At 44.6% G+C, this 21,002-nt stretch overlaps 2 protein-coding genes across 13 annotated transcripts; one reads left to right on the forward strand and one right to left on the reverse strand.

The window, feature by feature from the left end:
• Positions 1-625: 625 nt before the first annotated feature.
• On the reverse strand, positions 626-8,313 carry LOC114768057 (tripartite motif-containing protein 16-like protein). The gene is made up of 5 exons (XM_028960135.1): positions 8,196-8,313; positions 1,507-1,539; positions 1,365-1,427; positions 1,156-1,295; positions 626-1,072 (listed from the first exon to the last, which is right to left on the reverse strand). The coding sequence occupies exons 1-5, from the start codon at positions 8,311-8,313 to the stop codon at positions 626-628; spliced, it is 801 nt and encodes a 266-aa protein (XP_028815968.1).
• On the forward strand, positions 7,049-20,996 carry plekha4 (pleckstrin homology domain containing A4). Of its 12 annotated transcripts, none has more exons than XM_028969494.1 (22): positions 7,049-7,303; positions 8,867-9,786; positions 9,900-9,920; positions 10,104-10,135; positions 10,228-10,410; positions 11,162-11,363; positions 11,801-11,851; positions 12,000-12,098; positions 12,434-12,502; positions 12,591-12,671; positions 12,801-12,938; positions 13,044-13,142; positions 13,371-13,479; positions 13,704-13,729; positions 13,855-13,959; positions 14,049-14,097; positions 14,194-14,225; positions 14,662-15,042; positions 15,119-15,201; positions 15,415-15,491; positions 15,659-16,491; positions 19,922-20,996. In XM_028969494.1, exons 4-21 carry the CDS (start codon positions 10,113-10,115, stop codon positions 16,474-16,476), a joined length of 2,625 nt encoding a protein of 874 aa, XP_028825327.1. In that variant the 5' UTR covers positions 7,049-7,303; positions 8,867-9,786; positions 9,900-9,920; positions 10,104-10,112; the 3' UTR covers positions 16,477-16,491; positions 19,922-20,996. The 12 variants fall into 12 exon arrangements, with proteins under 12 accessions (XP_028825327.1, XP_028825318.1, XP_028825319.1 ...); XM_028969485.1 differs by having other exon boundaries at positions 8,867-9,351; positions 9,438-9,920; XM_028969486.1 differs by having other exon boundaries at positions 9,266-9,351; positions 9,438-9,920.
• Positions 20,997-21,002: the final 6 nt, after the last annotated feature.

Genomic DNA, 21,002 nt, shown 5'->3' on the forward strand with positions numbered 1-21,002 from the left:
TAACTACATATATATAACATATAATAGTCTATATAACCACAAGTTTAGCCACAAATTAAACAGGTTAAACGTATATGTAAAAGGAATAATAATTTATTATTAAATATTTTATATTGAAATAATTTTGTAATGATAACATTTCTGTCAGTTTTTAACATTGTTCACAGATAGCTGTTCAAGTGGATTCAACTCACAACAAAGGTAAAAAGCTGCATGTTGCTTTTTAGGATTTTGTACATAATTGTATAAGTAGTATTTAAGAAAGCTACTTTGAAAAAAGCCTATGTGATTATAGAAATGCTTTATTGCTTAAATAGTATATTTTTCTATTTGTATTCTCAAATTTGCTATACCATTTGCAGCATTACCACAGCAACCTTTTAAAATAATAATTTTATACAATGAACTATGAATTTGTGTTTTTTCTTTATTGATATCACAATTGCATTATCATGTTCAGTAGTTGAGACAATCATTTCATATGCATGAATATATTTCTTTACATTTACTACTTTTAAATATAAAAATATAATATAAGTACGTTGTTTATTCCCAGCGAGCCAAGTAGTTGTGCTCTCCCATCCTTCCTAAATCTAAATAATTAAAGCTTTTAGCCTGATGAAGTTCAGTGGCTCAGTTCTGCTGACTCGGCTCTCTTGACGATGACACAGGAAGACTGCATCCCTACCCAGAAGCCCGGCAGGATCTTATCATTGATGGGCTTCCTAAAACTATGCAGCAGTTTCACCTCCTTCCTCCCTCTGCTCTCCTCTTCCTCCTCTACAGACTCCACAGCGTAGAAGTTGATGACGCCCGCGGGTTGGTCCAGATACACTCCGATGGTGGAGGACCGGGGGACGCCCTGCACATCTAAACTGGCTCCGTTGTGCCAGGCCTGATAGCAGGATCCACCCCAGCCCAGCCCCCAGGACTCCTCGTTCTCCCCCAGACCGCAAGGGCCGTCACCTCCCCTCCTCCCCGCTCCTTCATGAGCTGCCCCGACCACAACCCAGCCGGTGTAGTCCACCTCCCAGTAACCACGGGAAGCCCACACACACTCTTTACACAGAACCTAAGACACAGAGAAATGAAATCAGCCAAAAAATCTGCCAAATTGGCAGAGCTACATGTAAAACACACCAGAGATATGTTTACCTGAGGATAAAACTCGTATCTCTCTGGTCTGTCCAGATAAGGACACACCTCATTGGCCATTCGACACACTCTGGCTCCACCCTCTGTGATCCACAGAAGCTTATTGGCTGTTCTGTCATCCAGCGAGAGGTTGATCCAATCTGGAAAAAGATTAAGAGTTATATATCAAAGGTCTGCTGGGAGAAGACTTTTCCTCTCGAATTTCTCACATTTCAGGAGGTCAGCTCGGCATGTAGGTTCTGCAATGTTTAGCTCGTAGACTGGAAGGTTCTCTGTAATTAGGACAGACGTACCGTTACTGTGGTGAACTAGTGAAAATTGGAGGATTTTTTAAGCAAGCCTATACTGTACCTGTGAAGCCACATGCAGACTTTGGTTTCTTTCCTGCACAAATAAGGAATGGAATGAGGAGGAATGCAAATTTGCTTCTGTTTGATTAATATTAAGTTTAATTGGTGGCTTCAGGGACGTTGGGATGATATGTGTTGCTGGGCTTCTGAAAAGGCATGGTGAATTCCCTGCTCTTTTTGGTCTTCTGTCCTCCTTGGCTCCGTCTTCATCTGTCATCTCTTTTATAGAGCTGTGACACTTGTGGCGGTGGAGGCGGGGTTTGGGGGGTTGGTGTTAAGATAACCAGTATCATCCAAATTTGTGTGTGTGCAATAAGCGACTTATCCCTCTCTCTCTTGGTGAATGTCTCAATCATCCATCCATTACCTGAACCTACTTCTCCAAGTCAGGGTCAAGGTTACAGGGAATATGGACCATAGCAGTGTTCAAGGACATTACAGGAACAATTTCCTTGCCATTCATCAATTCGGGGGAAAAAAAATCAATAATCAAATATAGATTAAGTCGATAGTTCAAAGCTAAAGGGAGTTCGGCAGCCCTGATAAGGCTGCAAGGTCCCTTGAAAGCCGCCTGTTTTGGGGGAGCTCTAATAAATTGTCCACTTTTGGCAAGACCACAATAAATATGTAGATTCACTTATGAGATATGCTGTCCACATATTTTGGGGTTTAGTGGTGTTTTGGAAGCCTGTGTCTCTTATCTAAGGATTTATAATCTGATTAATCCTGTCTTACTTTTGACAAAGGCTAAAATTAAAACTACTTCACAAATTCTTGCTTGTATGTAATTTTATAGTGGCCATTAAACATATGCATGCACACATGCTATTGACCTTGGACAGGTATACCCATGATACGGATGTCAGTTTTGTTAATGCTATGCTGTGGTGGTATGTCAGGTGTCAGATCATAATTTAAAGAGGGTGGTGATGCAAGCAGAATGAGGGTCTGTGGGGTACCACAAAGTCCTGCATAAAGCCCAATAAATATTATATTGATATATAAGTAACTTGGAAATAAATTATGGGGAAAATATATACAGTACAGGGGGAACATTTGGACACAACTTCTCATTCAATGTGTTTTCTTTATTTTCATGACCATTTACATTGGTTGATTCTCACTGAAGGCATCAAAACTATGAATTTGAATGAGAAGGTGTGTCCAAACTTTTGGCCTCCACCGTATATATCTTACAAACCTTCAGGAGGAATTCAAAACTCTTTTGAAGCCTTTTGAGAATGATCACTTTAGCTGTCAGACTTGTACCATTCAGAAGCATGCCAGATGGACAAGTAAATCCACCAGCTTCTCCTCATCTTGCACAGGCCTGCACAGCTGCTCCAATGAGAAAACTGGGTTAAGAGCTCTCAAGATCACATGAACACGCTTGGAAGGCTATATGAAAGCTTTTCAGATTTTACAAATGCCAGGGGCTATAAGTCACATTAAAGAAAGGAGGTTAAGAAAGGAGGTATTAAGTAAATCTATGCTATGTTGGAGTAAAAATGTTTTCTGAATCACCAGACAGCTGCTTTACACTGCATTAAAACAAGGATACAAATGCAGTGAAATAAAATTTTGTGTTCAAATGAATTTTTGTCCTTGACGCCTCCTCGCTCAGCTCCTCTTGTTTGTGGCTTGTCTTTTAAGGAGAAACATGTCTTTGATATAAGGGCATACATGTAAACAGAGCCTCGTGTTAACCCACTTCAAATCCCACCTGTCCTTCAGAGGCCTATATAAATTGTACAGATGCACGTGATGATCCAAAATGGTTGCCATGACACAGCACTCTAAATAATCTGTGTTTCGTTTATCATCCCTAAAAAAAGTCCATTCTTTTATTCTACATTTTGAAATGTATCATTGGAGACACATCAGCGGAAGAACTTCTGATATGTAGCTAGTTGTTCACATTTTTTCCAGGTTTTCTGAGTTTATAATTTCGAGTTGTCAAAATGTTAAACAACTCGTTGGCTCCTCAAAATAAGCAAGTAAGCTTAATAAACTACAATAATAAAACACTTTGGAGTAAATGGCAAGTACACATAGTTGCAGTGTTTTTTTTTTTCAATGTGGGGTCTGGCTGCCTGGTTTTATGAGGGTGGGGGGGTAAAAATACAAGATGAGGCCCACGTCACATAAACATATATATATTGTCACCAGAGACTGACGTGACTTCAACAGATGTTAAACTCAATCCATTTGCAGTCAACATGTATATATGTTGTATATAAATTTATATAAGTTTTTAAAAACAGAAAATCAATATGTCTTTAATATGAAGTAGAATGACATCAATGAATTATTTAAAAAGTTACTGTTAGCCATATTGACTGTGTAATAACAACTGTATCCTTAGATACAGTAATAAATGTACATAGATACATATAATGTACAGTACACACCTTCGCATTCAGTGTGCTTTCTTTATTTTCATGACCATTTGCATTGGTAGATTCTCACTGAAGGCATCACTATCAATGAACACATGTGGAGTTACGTACTTAACCAAAAGTTGAGACCTGGCCTCCACAGTCACCAGACCTGAACCCAGTCCAGATGGTTTGGGGTGAGCTGGACCACAGAGTGAAGGCAAAGGGGCCAACAAATGCTAAACACCTCTGGGAACTCCTTCAAGACTGTTCAGGTGACGACCTCTTGAAGCTCATTGAGAGAATGCCAAGACTGTGCAAAGCAGTAATCAGAGCAAAGAAACTAGATTATAAAACACGTTTTCAGTTATTTCACCTTTTTTGTTAAGCAAAAACGCATATTCACATTTTGCATTTCTTTTTATCAACTCCAGAAGGTTCAACTCCTGAAGAATTCGAAAGTTAGGCCCCATCTCACTTTCAGATCAGATGAACCTCATAAAAAGGAGGGGTCAGAGTGTTTCATGCGGCTGATGAGGTGTGTCCTCATCTGGACACAGCAGACTTCTCTCATCAGGTAACCAGACTGCAGTATGCAGAGCAGAGAGAGAAGTGAGGAAGGAGGTCAAATTTTTGCAAGGAGAAGATCCTGTTTGTGCTTCTGGGCAATGGTCAGGAATTCTTAGTCAGCAAGAACCTAAAATCTGTAATGTAATTTGCTAAAAGGAACAGTGAGTCAGCAGATCCAGTTAAACCCAATGGTACAGATGTTCATTATGGACACCACATTAAGATTTGTAGCTAAGAAATAGGCAGCAACGATATTTCTCCGGAAATTTCAGAAAATAATTGTCATTATATACACTATGAGTAATGTGACACAATGAACAGAAAAACATCCAACACTTTATGTTCTGAAAAACAGCATACGTCCCTGAACAGGGTAACACACTTGCCTATGAACCAGAAGACCCAGGTTCATATCTCACTTACTACCATTGTGGCCCTGAGCAAGACACTTAACCCTAAGTTGCTCCAGGGGGGGACTGTCCGTATCACTACTGATTGTACGTCGTTCTGGATAACGACGTCTGATAAATGCTGTAAATGTAAATTATTGAAAATAATTGCTTTATCATGTTTGCTATGCTTTTCCACCTACTTATCATGGCCAGCATTATGGTTTTCTGCAATCTGTGCTACAGTACTGGACCATGCTGCCTAGGCTCCACCACTCATAAGGACATTTTTTGATTGTGACTGTAGTGGTAAGTATATGGTCTCATATGTTGTGTGCCTGCACTAGAAGTGGGTCACGGGGATGTACGGCACCCTTCATGTAAGAATGTTGTGAGGGACGTCCATGTATGGCAGCAAAGACGGAGGTTGTACGGAGACCTAAACAGAATTTAATTTGGGGGCGCTGCCCCTACTGGCTTGGCTCGTAAATGGAGGGGTCATCATCTGGGGTGTTGCATGTTAAAACAGCAAACTTCACGAAATTAACAGTGATTGAACAAGAACACTGGTTGCTTCACCTCAGTTTTTGGGTTCATGTAATAATAATGCATGCTGCCAATGAACACTTGAACTATGACTGTTAAATTTTCTAAAAGAGGCCTTAATTGTATTGTTATGTTGACAGACACATTTAGCATAATTAGCCAGATATGATACTGCCAGCAAGTGATATTTTGCAAAAGAAGTTCCATTAGCATCCATGCCCTATTTATTTTGTGATTAATTGGTCATTTATCGGCATTTGGGTCAGTTTGTTCCAACCTGTCCTTTCCAGCTGACGATCTTCATTTCATCTATCACCACCTTAACAACCCTTTACCCGACAGGCCTCTCCCACTCTGTAAATATCACATCAGAATGTCAGCACACGCAGACGAGTGATTTGTTGAAGGTCATGTTCAGCAGCCTGAACCTAATCATCATTCTCCGAAAAGAAATGGTGCCACCTTACAGGTCCAACCAACCGACTAATCATGTCAATGTTCTACATTTGAATGCATTTCACCGTGTGCATCTCATTGAGGAAAGAGTATGTGGCATCACTGTCCATGAAAATACATAAATAATTAAGATGAATTCAGCCTAGTAAAAAAAGTTTCCATGTCAGGGACAATATAAGGCTTATGTATGTCTGCAACATGAACACACACACACAGCTGCTATTTATTGTACAGTACAATATCAGAATTGCCTCATGTGTTCTGCTGTTGCTTTTGTCAGAGGAGCAGATTGCTCAGGGTCCGTTGGGTCAAGATGGTGTGAATTGCTGTGGTCGGTTTGGCCGTAACATCGGGATGGCTTGAGTTATTGCTGCCGGTCCACAGAATGTCCTCCCCTGGGCCAGACGCCTGCTCCACTTTCTGTGCGTAACGTCGGGCTAATTCTGACTTTCAGAATTAGGTGGGACAGTGTCCACCTTAAAGCGCTAAATAAGCTCACTTAAGCTAACAATCATTATGATTGTCTGATTCAGTCACTTACGTTTTGCTGCTAAAGGACATACGCAATTACATAATCAATTGATATTATAATGCATGCATTTTAGTGATGTTACATTATGTTATGTTATACATATTTGTTAATTCTGCTGCTACACTTACACTTGCATGCATACTGATGTGAGACCATGTTAATGGTAATAAGAAGAAATATTATTTTGTACTTCTTAATTTTCACAAATCATTTTTGTTGATACATTCTCACATCTGTGGATGTGCATGTGCATGCATAGCACAAGTCACATTTTGTGTAAATGTAACGTTTTAGGCAGTGAGAAGGGACCTAGCAAGTAATTGTGCTAAATGATGACTGACGATCCTATCTAAAGTTAATTAACCATTGTGTTTTATTACCTCAGTATTAAAATTCAACACAGGAGTTTTGAGGCCAATGTGTTATTTGCATTATTTGCTAGCTAAATAGCACATTTCTTTTTAAGTGTACATTTTACAATTCCTTTGTGCAGCATTCAGATTGTTAAATTGATTTGATGTTCAGGGGAAAGCAATTTCATGCGCCGCTCATCTGTTAAGCATCATCGCCATCTGCTGGGCTTCTTGATGTATCGCTGCTGACTTGTATGTGGTGGCCTGAATCAAACAAAATAATTATTTTTCCAATTCCACCATTAGAGTGAGTGAGTAAGAGAGTGAGCGAATAAGCAAATAAGTGGATAAGTGTGTGAGCTCTAACCCAGACTACTTATTCACACAGGCAGAGGATGGGAGGGGTGGATGGACAGAGGGACCACTGTGAGGAAAAGAAGGCGAGATCGAGTCTCTACAGACAGTGTAGATAGGTAGTGAGAGAAAGAAAAAAGACGGCCAGTGTAGGACGTAAGTCTTATTCCCTCTCTAGACGTGCTGTGGGAAGACCACCAGACACACACATCAGAAAGAGGTACAATAACGAACGCTAACATTAACTAACACTTTAAACTGCATGGCTCACTGAACTTAAATCTATTTAATGTCTAATCATGTATGTAATGTTAAAAGTGTACATTACTTTTCAAGTGTGTTAGCAGAAATGTTACTATTGCCGGACTATTATTTAGATGATTACATGACATTATGAGTGTTGGGAGCCTTTACAAAGTCCAAGATATGGCATCTAATGTCTGAATTAATACCTTAACATACTGTATAGTGCTGAGAGATGCAAAACAGCAATCACATTAAAGTGGCCAATGGTCTTCGATCATGAAATAGATCATGAGACCGAGATCATGCAACAGAATTGTTGCAATAATGCATCAGAGCATTAAAAAACAATAATGTCAGTGCATTAAAAAACAGACAAATGATGACAATAATGGCTACTGCTATACAGACAAATGTTTGCCTATTGATTCTATGGTTCTATGTAAATCTGCTATTCAAAGTTAATAAGTATGTCTACTATTTGAACATAACTGTCTGAAAATGATAGAATTAATCATGCCTAAAAAACACAGAATCGCTGCTCAGATGAATTATTCACTTTAGGTCAGGAGGTCAAATCCTCAACCTCTAAAGTATTTTCTCTGCCTACTGACAATGCAATAGCATCAAATCACAGAGAGATTTCAGATTAAAATCGCAGCAAAATGTATGTTCCTTGTTGAGTGTATTTTACATGCATATGTGTTGTGCAAGTGGCTCAGAAATGGCGAGCCTCCGGTTGCGGTTTGATTGGCGGATTTGTCAGCAGCTCTGTGTGATGTGTGGAGTGGGTGTTGTGAGGGGGTTAGGAAACATTCGGAAAATTCCTCTTGGCATCTTTCCTGCTTTCCCCTTCTTTCCGCACTCACCCTCCCGCTCTGTGTGGAGGTCATTTGGCACGGACAGGGGCAGCGCGCTAAAAAGACCATTAATGCCGGGTGTCTGCGGAGACAGAGCAGGCTTTGTCTCTGTTCTGCGCAATGTCATGTAGCTACACGCACTACATCTCTCTCACACTCCCACATACACACAGCTGTAGTCCGAGATGAAATATTCATACAGCATTGTGCATGTGTCCTTTTGACATCAGTTGCAAATTTGACATTCAGACCAGCGTCAGACAGATGGTTCAGTAATGAGATGATATTTACAATGGCTTCCTTTTGCCAGTTTACAGGATTAGAAAAAAATCTAGTAGTCTTCAACAATATCATAAAAGCATTGGTCTGATCGCTAATCCTTATAAATGCACTAACCTGAAGATTCTAATCATTTACAGAACAATCACAGTTTGATTGGTGCTTAATGAAGAATTATTACCAAGCTTTGATTCTAAAAATCTATGTTCTTAAAAAAGAAAAAGCATTTTGTCCAAAGAATTGTTTGAGGTTGAAGCCACCTAAATTGCCATTAGAAAACAATTTTGAGTTAACATTGAATTAGAAAGTGAATTACACTGGTAAAAGGTGATAATTTGTAATAATGACTGAAGAGCACATCTCATGTGTATTTTTTGTGTATTTTTATGTCATCTCTCTAGCATCACCTGCTGGTCACTGTAGAGCACTGCTTACATTTACATTTAGATTTATGGCATTTATCAGACGCCCTTTTCCAGAGCGATTTACAATCAGTAGTTACAGGAACAGTCCCCCTCTGCAGACACTCAAGGTTAAGTGTCTTGCTCAGGGATACAATGGTAGTAAGTGGGATTTGAACCTGGGTCTTCTGGTTCTTCTGTGCCCCACTAGTCTACTACCCTGCTTCCTCTATTTATTTCCCCTTCAGCTGTGTAAAAGTGTATGCGACCTCGCGTATGACATGGCATCCCTGTCCACATATTTGACATCCCAGTCCCCTCCCTGTTGCTATGGAAATGCAGCTGTCTGTGGCAACAACCATTGGGCCTGCTTGTGCTCAGAACGGTTCCTGGTTTCAGGGCATGAGGCAGACTGGGCGGACTGGGACTGCTGGTGATCATTATTATTCCCTATTTAATTGCTGAATTTACTGAGGCAGGCTTTTGTAAGTATTATTGCTTGGCACAAATGTTTTATTGAATATATTGTAAATAAAATGGCATTCACTTTATGTTTCTGATCCGTCCTTAGAGCAGAAGACCCTACCTATTTGTGTGCACAGCAGTATGCTCAATGGATTGAATGCAAAAATGCCACTGCTACTAAATTATGTTCTGTGATTAACAAATATTTTGTTGGTGTTTGCATAGTACAGCAACGCCGTAAATAGAGATATATATTTTAATATATTTTATATATTTATTATGCACAGTAGGGACTATCTATTTATGGCAGTGTTGGCATGCACACTTATTGTATTCTCTTCTCTGTCAATGAATACTGACAGTTTATTGTAGACATATAGTGCAACGACAGTTAGGACATTTTTGCAAGGACAATTCCTGAATCACAGTGACATTTTCCCTGGACAACAATACAGGTAATTTCATGAAAAGGTGTCAAGAAGAACCACAGAACTGACTTCAGAAATTTGTGTGTGTTTTTGTGTGTGTCTTTGTCTTCATGTGTCTGTGTTATTTACCTTGTCATCAGATTTTCAGTAATGTTCACATCTCAAATCTCAAACAACGAACATTAAAAAAAAAAAATTTCAAACATTCATAACTACATGTCCACATGATCCTTCATATAAGTCTGTGTTTGTGTGTGTCTACTTGTTTGTGTGTTAGGAGGTGCATCATATTCTGTAAGGACAGTCAGGAGATCATGCACAGTCGGGTCAGAGGGATCAACCAATCAGTAGACATGGCGTTTGAATGTACTAACAGGTAACCATTAAATATCCATTATAATCATTTAATGGTTTACAAGTCGTCTAATAAAGACCATGATGATGAAGATGGTGGTGTCTGTCTGCCAGGCGTTGCTCTAGCTACCAGGACTTCTCCCAGATGGAAGGCAGCAGTGAGTCTGTGCATCTCCTGCATACCCCTCCATACAGAGACACCAGTGGATACAGCCCCGACCGAGCCAACCAGCTCAAGGGAGGGAGAAGTTGGCCTCACCCCAAGGCCACAGGAAAAACATGGAGCATGAGAAGAAGGTGACCAGCATTTACATTTACATTTACAGCATTTATCAGACGCCCTTATCCAGAGCAACTTACAATTGGTAGTTACAGGGACAGTCCCCCTGGATCAACTGGGGGTTAAATGTCTTGCTCAGGGATACAATGGTAGTAAGTGGGATTTGAACAATTGTCTCATATTGGGTCTTCTGGTTCATAGGTAAGTGTGTTACCCGCTAGGCTACTACCACCCCAGCAGAACCACAGAATCCAAATCCATGCCTTGTGTTTCTTTCGAGAACACCTGACTCACAGGTGCAGGCAAGCCTTCAAACAGGCAGCATTTAGACCTTGAGGCTCTAGAGTTGTTGAACCCTGGTGTTCTGTGAATGAATGGGCCCTCAGGGACAGCAGCAGCTGCAATGGTCCTGCTAGCTTCAGCGCTGAGCTCAGCTGCTCTGGCTGTGGGGCCACAACTGCTGGTGAAAATGGCGGATGGGCTTCCCAAGGATGAGTAAAATGCAGAGGACACATTTCGTTGTGTCACCGTGTGCTGTGCAGTGTATCACAATGATCACTTCACTTTCACCTTTTCACCTGATGGTGTCAATTTATGCACTTTTCTACAAATAAATCCACAAGCCATTATAAAGCAAAAATATGATTTCTCAAGCAGCAAGCCATGACTTCAGGCCTGGTTTGGGTCAATGAAGGGTCCTTCAGTGCATAAAATCATATGAGTTTTACAAATTATTAATTATTTGTTCTTGTCATGTCTGTGGCCCAGTTCTTCAGCGGAGTGGATTGAAGATGACTCTCATGCCTTCCTGCCTATCCTCGCTACTCCTCCGACCTCTTCACGACCTATGACACCCAGAGGTCACCTGTGCTCTCGTCCCCACACTCCAGTTGGCAGAGTCGACATTCAGCCTTGCGAGGAGTCGCCTGCCATGTTCCATACCAGCTCTGAGAGGTGGCACCCACCCAGGGTGAGAAACACAAATTCACAATATGAGCATTATCAACATGAAGTTCATTTTAATATCCTAATTTTAAATCTATTAAACATAAAGCATCTCAGAGCATTTGAAAACATGCTTGTTAACAGAAAACCATCACTTGTTTTACAAAATAGACACACACACTGTATATATACACACATTCACTCACACACACATACAGCACACGGTGCACACAATGAAATGTTTCCTCTGCTTTAAACCATCACCCGTGAAAGTGTGTGGGGACGGTGCTTTGATCGGTGGCACCTTGGCGGATCGGGCAACCTTCTGGTTATGGGGCTGCTTCCTTAACCGCTAAGCCACCACTGCCCCAAAATTCCAGGGATTGAACCCGGGACCTCATACACGCAAAGCTTCATCAGTTCCTCATAAATTAATTATTCTTTTTTTTTACATTGTTACAGGCTTCTGTCACCTTCACTCCTCACAGCAACACACGGAAAACTGCTGCAAAGGTAGAACCAGACACACACACACACACACAAAGCAAAAACTTTCTAACACATCATAGATTAATTCATTAATCCATGAATTCTGTTTAAAGAAACCGCATCAGTGTATCTGAATGCAACTGTACTGAAGTTCTCAACTCTCCCTCCTTAGGTCTCACTCATTAGCCGTCTTCCTCCTCTACCTCCAAACAGAGCGACCCCCTCATCCCCTGCTCCGCATTACCTCCGTCGGCATCACAGCCCCTTTTCGGTGGGTGACCTGACAGTGAGTCTTTGTGTCTGAGGTTGCAAATGAGAGTTTTAAAGGATGCAATCTTTTAGCAGATTTTAGCATTTTTACTGTAGCTTACAGTGCAGGACATAAACCACCAAAAACGGAAGTATTACAGGACATTCAAAGCATGCAGCATATCCAAATACCAACAAATGAGTAGGAATAACTACATTATACCAGCTATAATATTTTATGGTAATTGGTTGGAAAGACTTTTGAACTGGCAGTGAATAGGATTTGCTCAGCCCAAAGGTTTGCAGTTCCTGACAACAATATGTGAGAGATGATGAAGATGCAGTTCTGTGTTTCAGCTTGCAAAGTACAACATGTTTACCGAGCGGGACACTGAGCCAATCCGAATCCTGGAAAATAACGTTGATGTAAGATGATAACAGAAAAATTGTAAAAATATTGTAATTTTTATAATGTGTCAAATTGCAACCCTTGTATTACGTCCCTCCTGTTCAGGGTCTGCTGACTCGACTGTGTGGTTGTGACAAACTCCTCCAGTCCCTCACTGCAGAACAGTCCCAACTCCAGGAAGTAAAGGTTCTTATAGTTGGAGTTCATTTTTGGAATGCGTTCATATTATTCCATAATTGGTATTGTTTGAATTGTCACCGGAAATGGGAGATGCGAGGGTCTCAGTGATTGGTTGGCTGGTGTAACAACCTGCAGGACGACACCCAGGCAGCGCTGGAGATGAGCCGCATGCAGCTGGATGAGTGGAAGCATCCAGATGCACAGGTGTCCCAGAAGACCCTACTACAGGAAGGTCTGGTCACCATCCGAGCCCAGCTCTGTGACTTGTTCATGGTATGTCACCATAGCTGCTACGTTTTAGGTGTTGGATAATATTTCTGTGTGTGCATATGGTAACAACTTATAAATGTCATGTTGTGTGGTGTGTGTGTGTTGCAGGTGATGGAGAATGTGTGGAGTCAATATGAAACAATTGAGTCTGAACTCTCAATTTTATACTCCCACCTCCAGCACATCTGCCATTTTGCGATGCCCCAGGTACACAGTTCTGTGTGTAGGTATGAATGTGTGTGCAAGAGCCAGATGGCTCAATGGGTGAACTGGGTTTGGTCCCTTTATCTGCAGCAGTGACTTTATGTGGGAAGCATGATGGTCATGGCCATGTACATCGTCATGTCATGACGTGGGCCTTCCAGCGTTTTTATTCATTCAAGCCGTAGTGATGTGTGGAAACTGGTAACCATGACCACTATACTCTCACTGCAGGAGCAGTCGAGAGCACAGAGGCAGCTCTGGATGATTGATGATATCCTCTGCGGTCTGAAGGCAAACAGGAACCACTTCAGGCTCATATTTGGCTTAGATCAACACGCAGGTAATTTAACCCAGAAAGGCAAGCATATGTTTCCATTTGCACTCAAGATATTGTACAGTTATTCTGTATTTCAAACCATATCACCTAAATGTAGAAAGCAAGCTTATAATTACTTATTATAACATACTTATCTTTACATTGTGTTAATTTCATGTACATATTTTCCCATTTTGTATTTCTGCTTAGCAAAAAAAAAGCTAAGATTATTCATTTGTTATTAACAGACCAAGAAATTGCAGGGCTTGATGTGGTAAGCCAGGAAAACTTATTTTAAAATATTTGTAATATGTATTGATCATGTGGATGGATCAACACAACGAGAATGGCCCAGTAACATCATGTGATATCATTCTCTCTATTCTAAATTCTGTCAAGCAGGCAGGGCCACAGCAGTGCCTAGTCCGTCCCCCATTACCTCAAGATCTGCAGGAAGCCAATCACATCAGAGAACTGCACTGCTGGGCGGAACCATATTATGAGGTGGTTTTGTTAGTCTGTGGGGTTTTCAGCTGTGATAATGTTTTACCACTAATAACAAAATGAATAATACCTCTTTCCTTTTCCCCTAGGTTGTGAACAACATCATCCCTGGATGTGAACAGGGTGGGACTCAAACTGGTAAAACAAGATTTAAGTGTCTATGCAGACATTAACTTCTCCAGTTGTTCAACTCAGAACCACAAAATTAAATGTCATTTACCTTTTTGTCAACAGGGTGTGGGTCTCCAGAACGTAATGGAATGAAAGTAAGCTTAGTGGTGAAAACTCTCTAACATAGCCTTTCCACAGAAAAATGGTTCAATAATCTTTAACTACACACACAAAATGACTGAGACTTGTTGTGATTAGCAGTGCCCAGGCGAGTCTTGGCCACTAGAGGCCGTCCTTTGGTATGGACTGATTCTAGGATGATTTGGTTCTATTTCATTAATCTTGTTTTGTCTCTCCCTCACCATTTAACTAGTGTTTTGGCTCATCTAGTCCTTGCTTGGTTTCATGTGTGTCTGTTTTATGTTGATTCTTGTCTGTTTTTTGTGCATTAGGGGTGATATTTTCCTTGTAGATTGGGACAAAACATCTTTATAGATATAGATTATGACTATAAAAATCATGGGTGCAGCTTTCATTTTTTCAAAGCAATCTGTTCCTCCACTTTTCTCCTCCTACCTATTTTTTCCTCAGAATGATTGGATGGAACAGACTGAGGGGGAAGCTGAACCTGTTCCTGTGAGAGTGGCCCGTGTTGTCACAGCCACCCTGCCCTCCACCCTAATGCCCAGACGCATCTCGGTGGAAACTCAGCCTCCTGAGGAGACTTTAATGCCACTCGCATATAGGACCCTGAATCAACCCACAAGACTGATGGCCCACTCAGCTCAGTGCAATGCTGAGAGGTTCTATGGTGAGGGGTGCATTGAAACACCACTTCAGACATCAGTCACACATCATGATTCAGTCATGGCTGTGGAGGACCTTCACTGTGAGGTGTCTGCAGAAGCCATAGGACCCTTGGGCCAGAATGGCTCAATTATAAGAGGGTCAAGAAAAGAGAGATGTGAGATGGTAAGAGTAGTTCTCATATTGTTTTAGTGAATGTCTAAAATTAAACCTGAAAGCAATGTTTTTCCATCACTTGCAGACCTCTGAACCTGGTTTGACCCCTGGGCAGAAAGAGGCTACAGTGAGACAAGAAGAACAAAATCCATACAGTTTCACCAAAAGGTGACACAGTGAGAGCACAACATCATATTGATGAATATATAAAAAAAAACAATGGTAATTGTAGGAAAATCTTAACATTAGTGAATTTGTGTCTCTCAAACCGCCCTTAAATTTAAACAAAACTTGGCTCGATTGCAAGAGAAAGTGGCCACTTTCAACAAACAGTTCTTAAGCCAAATCAGGCCTGTTCAGCCGAGTGCTTTTCACTTTCAGTGGATCCAGACCAGTCGGACCTGGATCTTGTCTCCAGAAAGGCCTCACATGCCTCGATTTAGCCAATGAAGCAACAGGTACAAACTGACTCATTAAAATGAACAGCAATTAACTTGTTCTTTAATTGCAGCCTATATTAATAAAGAGACAAGCAAAAATCGATTTGTTGACATTTATGACAACCTGGCATGTTTTGTCATTGGTCTGTTGAAGGTCAATGTTTCTGAGCTCTTTGCTTTTCCAGGATCTGCCATGCTTATGAATGGCAGCATGTTCTGCACAGACGTTCTTGATGCTGTTCCTGGTGAAACGGTGACAAATGGCCAGTTGTCGCTTGGTGCTGAAGAAACCTGCCATGACGTTGGAGCAGGCACGAACTGCTCTGGTCAGGACTCAGACTTCACCATATTTCACAATGGCAAGGACACCTATCAAAGCAAGACCTCCCTGATGGTAGCCAATAAGAAAACAGAATGGTTCTTGTCAACCAATCAGAGGCATGGGTTCATACCAGTGTCCGTTCCGGGAAATGACTTGGTTTCCTCCTCATATTCCTGCTCCTTGTTAACAGCAAATACAAACCAGTCAAATGAAAGTGTTTGTCTAACTGGTGATGAAATGAATGGGGATATTGAAGAGCCGTATAACACAGACTGCAAAGACAACGGTATTCCAGACATGGAGCAGCAGGGATCCGATAACCAAGTTGCAAGCAAAACATCCCATAACATGTCCTGTTCATCTGACTTGTTGAATCTCTATGAAGAGATACGTCATGCTGTGTTTTATCCGGGAGACGTTAGTAGGTTGGAGTGTGGCGGGTCTCCCATTTCCATACAGGATGCAGAACCTGGTGAAAGATCTCCAGAAGAGCAGCTGAAAGAGCACCCAGCACTTCAGCAGTCCATCACAGAGATACAGTGTGATGACATGGGTAGCAGAGAGTCAAGCCATCATAAATGTGGATGCCCAATCTACAGTACTATTCTTAAAAACGGGGCAGCCAATCACTGCTCACCATTTTCTCATGGTAGGGTGACTGTGGTGAGCACAAGTTTCTAGTGATTAAGATCCAAGTTTATTGTCACGACTACGGACTTACGAGGGAAGGAAGCGCAGAGGTTTGACATGCTGGGAAGGGGGTTTTATTATAACAAACAAAGAAATACAAAGAAACAATGGCGCGGTGGCCGAAAACGATTTAACTTAAATACAGATAAACTAAAACTAACCCGTAGGCGTGTGGCGATTGCCAGAACTCAAAACACATAACACTAAACAAGGTCAAGTTCGTGCATAGAGTTCACGAAAATGCCAGCGACCCCGAACGGGCGGAAACTTCCGGCATTTATGGGGCGTCAGGATTGGGTTCCGGTGTGGAGCCCAGCTGCAGGCAATCCTGACAGAGCCCCCCCTCCAAGGGCTACGTCCTCGGAGCCCCAACAGTACCATCAGTGGAGGCGGCGGGGCGGACGGCGGCAACCACAGGGCTCCTGCCCTGCTGTATCCTCCCCTTGGAGGACCCGGTCCCTCGGGCTGGCTCCCCGGCGTGGTCAGGCGTGGCGGCCCCGGTCCCTCGGGCTGGCTCCCCGGCGTGGTCAGGCGTGGCGGCCCCGGTCCCTCGGCCTGGCTCCCCGGCGTGGTCAGGCGTGGCGGCCCCGGTCCCTCGGCCTGGCTCCCCGGCGTGGTCAGGCGTGGCGGCCCCGGTCCCTCGGCCTGGCTCCCCAGCGTGGTAAGGCGTGGCGGCCCCGGTCCCTCGGCCTGGCTCCCCGGCGTGGTAAGGCGTGGCGGCCCCGGTCCCTCGGCCTGGCTCCCCGGCGTGGTCAGGCGTGGCGGCCCCGGTCCCTCGGCCTGGCTCCCCGGCGTGGTCAGGCGTGGCGGCCCCGGTCCCTCGGCCTGGCTCCCCGGCGTGGTCCCGCTTGGCGGCCCCGGACCCTCGGCCTGGCTCCCCGGCGTGGTCCCGCTTGGCGGCCCCGGTCCCTCGGCCCTGGCTCCCCGGCGTGGTCCCGCTTGGCGGCCCCGGACCCTCGTACCTGCACACAATAATCAGGGCCGATCCATCTGGGTACGTGTGGGCCCTGTCTCCACACGTCTCCTCTGACACGTCTTGTGTCCCCCCCTGCACCGCGCAGGGAGATTGTCCCAGAACCTCCGGCGACTGTTCCAGGCACCCCAGGCTGGTGCCTTCTGGGACTATGCAGCCCCTCTCGCTGCCCGGCCCTGGTGCCAAGGGGGAGGCATTGCCAGACCATCCGGCTAGCCCCTTCTGCGTCCGTTGGGACAAGCAGGCCCTCTTCCTGCCTGTCCCAGCTGGGTCCTCATGCCTACCCGGGGGCTCTATGGCGCTCCACCCCTTTGGAGGCAGACGCAGGCCCATGCCTGGCCCGCCCTCCTCACTGGCTACCGGAGGACCCAGCTCAATCGCTTCCCCACCTACCCTCCCCTCAGGAGGAGTCCCCAACCCGAACTGCACCCCCCCAAAAAATTCTTTGGGGGAGCACCCCCCCCGGCTGGACTTAGGGGTACCTTGGGGCTTGTCCACCTCACCTTGGACCAGCACATTCGGGTCAGGAACCTCCTCCCTGGGGTTCGGCTCCGTGGCTGGGTCGCCATCTGGTGGACACAAAGAGGGGAAGTGGGGGCGACATACGGACACATATGCCACGCACACACACACAGACAGAGACAGACAGAAGAGAGGGTCGTCTGGCTCCCTCTCTGGGCTCTCCGGGACCTCCTCAGGGGGCACAGCCAGGATCTCGGGAGGTGCGATCTTTTCGTCGCCCGCCAGTGCTTGGTCTTCTTGCCCCGGATCCTGACTGGCGCTGGACGTGGTGGAGGGGCAGAGTTCGATCCATGGCTCAGGCTCTGGCCGATCAAACTCCGCCCTCAGTCTCTGCTGGAAGTCCCGAAAACTCCTGTCGGTCTCTCCCTGCTGCCAGAGGGCTGTGCTCCAGCCCCATGCTGACCCAAGCAGACACGCGAGGATGGTGATGGTCTCATCAGTGTCTGCTACCCCACTGAAGGGTCCTGGGACCATTTGGCTGTCCCACACGGGGCTGGGCACGTCGCTGGAGATGGTGGTGGGCGTGTGGCGTGGGGGGTGGTGGACATCTTCTCCAGCATGCGGGGGCGCTGGTGATGCGCTGCCGTTCAGCTGGGGAACGTCCGAGCAGAGGGAAGGCGGGTCGGCGACTGGAGCTGGGAGGGCATCTTCCCTGTGAGGCAGTTCCGGCAGTGCAGTTGCTGGCTGGCGACCTCCTGTTGCCCTGTTCCACCAGCTTACCCCCACATCGCTGTCCTCCTCCTCACTGTTGTCGCACCTCTGGGACTGACGTGGGTTTCCACGGACCTCGCAACGATCATGGACGGGCACGATGGGCGGAGCCATCCCGGCACCGACTGCCCAATCGGCGTCATCCTCGTGTTGGTCCGTGTCGACCTCATACCCTCGGAAGTCACGTGGATCTTCACGGATGTCGCGACAATCTCGGACGCGTGCGCTGGGTGGAGCCATCCCGGCCCCGACTGCCCAACGAAAATCCACGTCATTGTCGCTTTCGTCATCCGTGTCCTCCCACCTGTGACTCCGAGGGTCGTCCACCCTGCGGACATCCTGGACCCAGGGTGCGATCAACTCCCAGGGACAGTACTCTGGCCATTCGGGCTGGAGCCTGCCCACCTCCTCGCTGGACGAACGCCGCCGTTGACGCTTCTCACCCCCCTGGAAGTGACGTGGGTCCCCACGGACCTCGCGACGATTGCAGACTGGTGCGATGGGCGGAGCCCAACTCTCGTCTCCCGTGCTCTCGTCGTCGTCCGTGTCGTCCCAGTCCACGGGGAGTCTTGCCAGCAGAGCGCAGAGTTCTTGGCTCGACATGCCGAAGATCGTGGGGGTCGCATCTTCTGCGCTCGCTGCCCACGTCACTTCCTCGCTGCTGCCGACGCCAACGTCCTCGCTCCGCCCACTCACCCGCCGACGTTGTCGCTTCCGGGTTTCGCGGAGTTTCCCGGGGGTGACGTCATCACCCGGCGCCGCGTACCACGGCTTCTCGGGGAGAAAACGCTCCACCAGAACGGGCGGCGCGTCTCTCGTCTGGCGTCCGCGTTCGCCGCGCCGGGCTGCGTCTTTCGCGGCGTTTCTTCTCCTCTGCTTTCTACCTCTGCGCTTTTGGGGGGGTCGCTGGCATTCTGTCACGACTACGGACTTACGAGGGAAGGAAGCGCAGAGGTTTGACATGCTGGGAAGGGGGTTTTATTATAACAAACAAAGAAATACAAAGAAACAATGGCGCGGTGGCCGAAAACTTAAATACAGATAAACTAAAACTAACCCGTAGGCGTGTGGCGATTGCCAGAACTCAAAACACATAACACTAAACAAGGTCAAGTTCGTGCATAGAGTTCACGAAAATGCCAGCGACCCCGAACGGGCGGAAACTTCCGGCATTTATGGGGCGTCAGGATTGGGTTCCGGTGTGGAGCCCAGCTGCAGGCAATCCTGACATTTATAGACCTTGTTTTATAGTCTTGCTTTTAAATGTTCTTTTTTATTACTTTAATGTCTAAAAGTGCTCATTACTTACTAATAATTTAATTTAACACATACAATTACTGTCATTTTTTAATTTTATAATATGCTAAAACATCCTTAAAATCTAATACTATTGTCCAGAAAGGAGGAGGACCCAGGCGTGGACACAAACTGGACAAACAAACATATAGAGCTTTATTTAGGGACAATGAACTTGGTAACAGGGACAGTTTCCACAGGGATCACTCACACGGGGATCACTCCACACATGCACGCTAACACAAGACCGTTACATACAGAGGTCTTGTGTATGTATAATAGAGGCCTCCAACCAAGAGGCCTCCAAAAATCAAGACCAAGACATTCTTCAAAATCAAACCAAGAGTGTCTAAGCGCAAAAAACTTCTCCCTTTGCATTTCACCGTTTTAATGCCGGTTTATGGAGCGCTGATGCAGGAAAACTTAAATAGGGCGGATGTCCGGTGTGGGGAATCAAGGGGACGCCCCCAGCAATCAGAGTTCCAGGAACCGTTGTCAGGTGTGCCCCCGTGACAACTATTGACCTTTAAACTGTGCACGCTACTATGATAACACGTACAGTTTGGTTCCGGCAGTAAATGTATGCATATAAGCAAAGTAAATAATATATCTAAAGCACAGAGCTTTACACAGAACCAAACACCAACGACAGCTGGATGGCTAAAAGTCATGATAGCCTCTTCTCAAACCTCGAGATCCATGTTTATTGTCATGTGCTGATGTAACCTGGTGTAATATAGCCTTATTCAAAGTTTGTAGATGACAACAAATTAAAACAACAACTGTTAAGAATGGATTTGTGGATGACCATCATAGTAACCAGGACAGTTGTAAAGGACAATGGAATGGAGAAAAAAAGAAATTGTTTGCCACTTGAGTACATTATATTTGATTTTTATAAGGGTTTAAATGTAGTGGAATGCATGTACAGTTTCAGAAAATAGAAAAGTAACAACTTTTATAATACATCTGCTGTTGTGATACAAAAAAAATTGTATATTTTAAATGATATGGC

The sequence above is a fragment of the Denticeps clupeoides genome, chromosome 2 (assembly GCF_900700375.1).
Source record: "Denticeps clupeoides chromosome 2, fDenClu1.1, whole genome shotgun sequence".
Taxonomy (NCBI): Eukaryota; Metazoa; Chordata; class Actinopteri; order Clupeiformes; family Denticipitidae; genus Denticeps; species Denticeps clupeoides.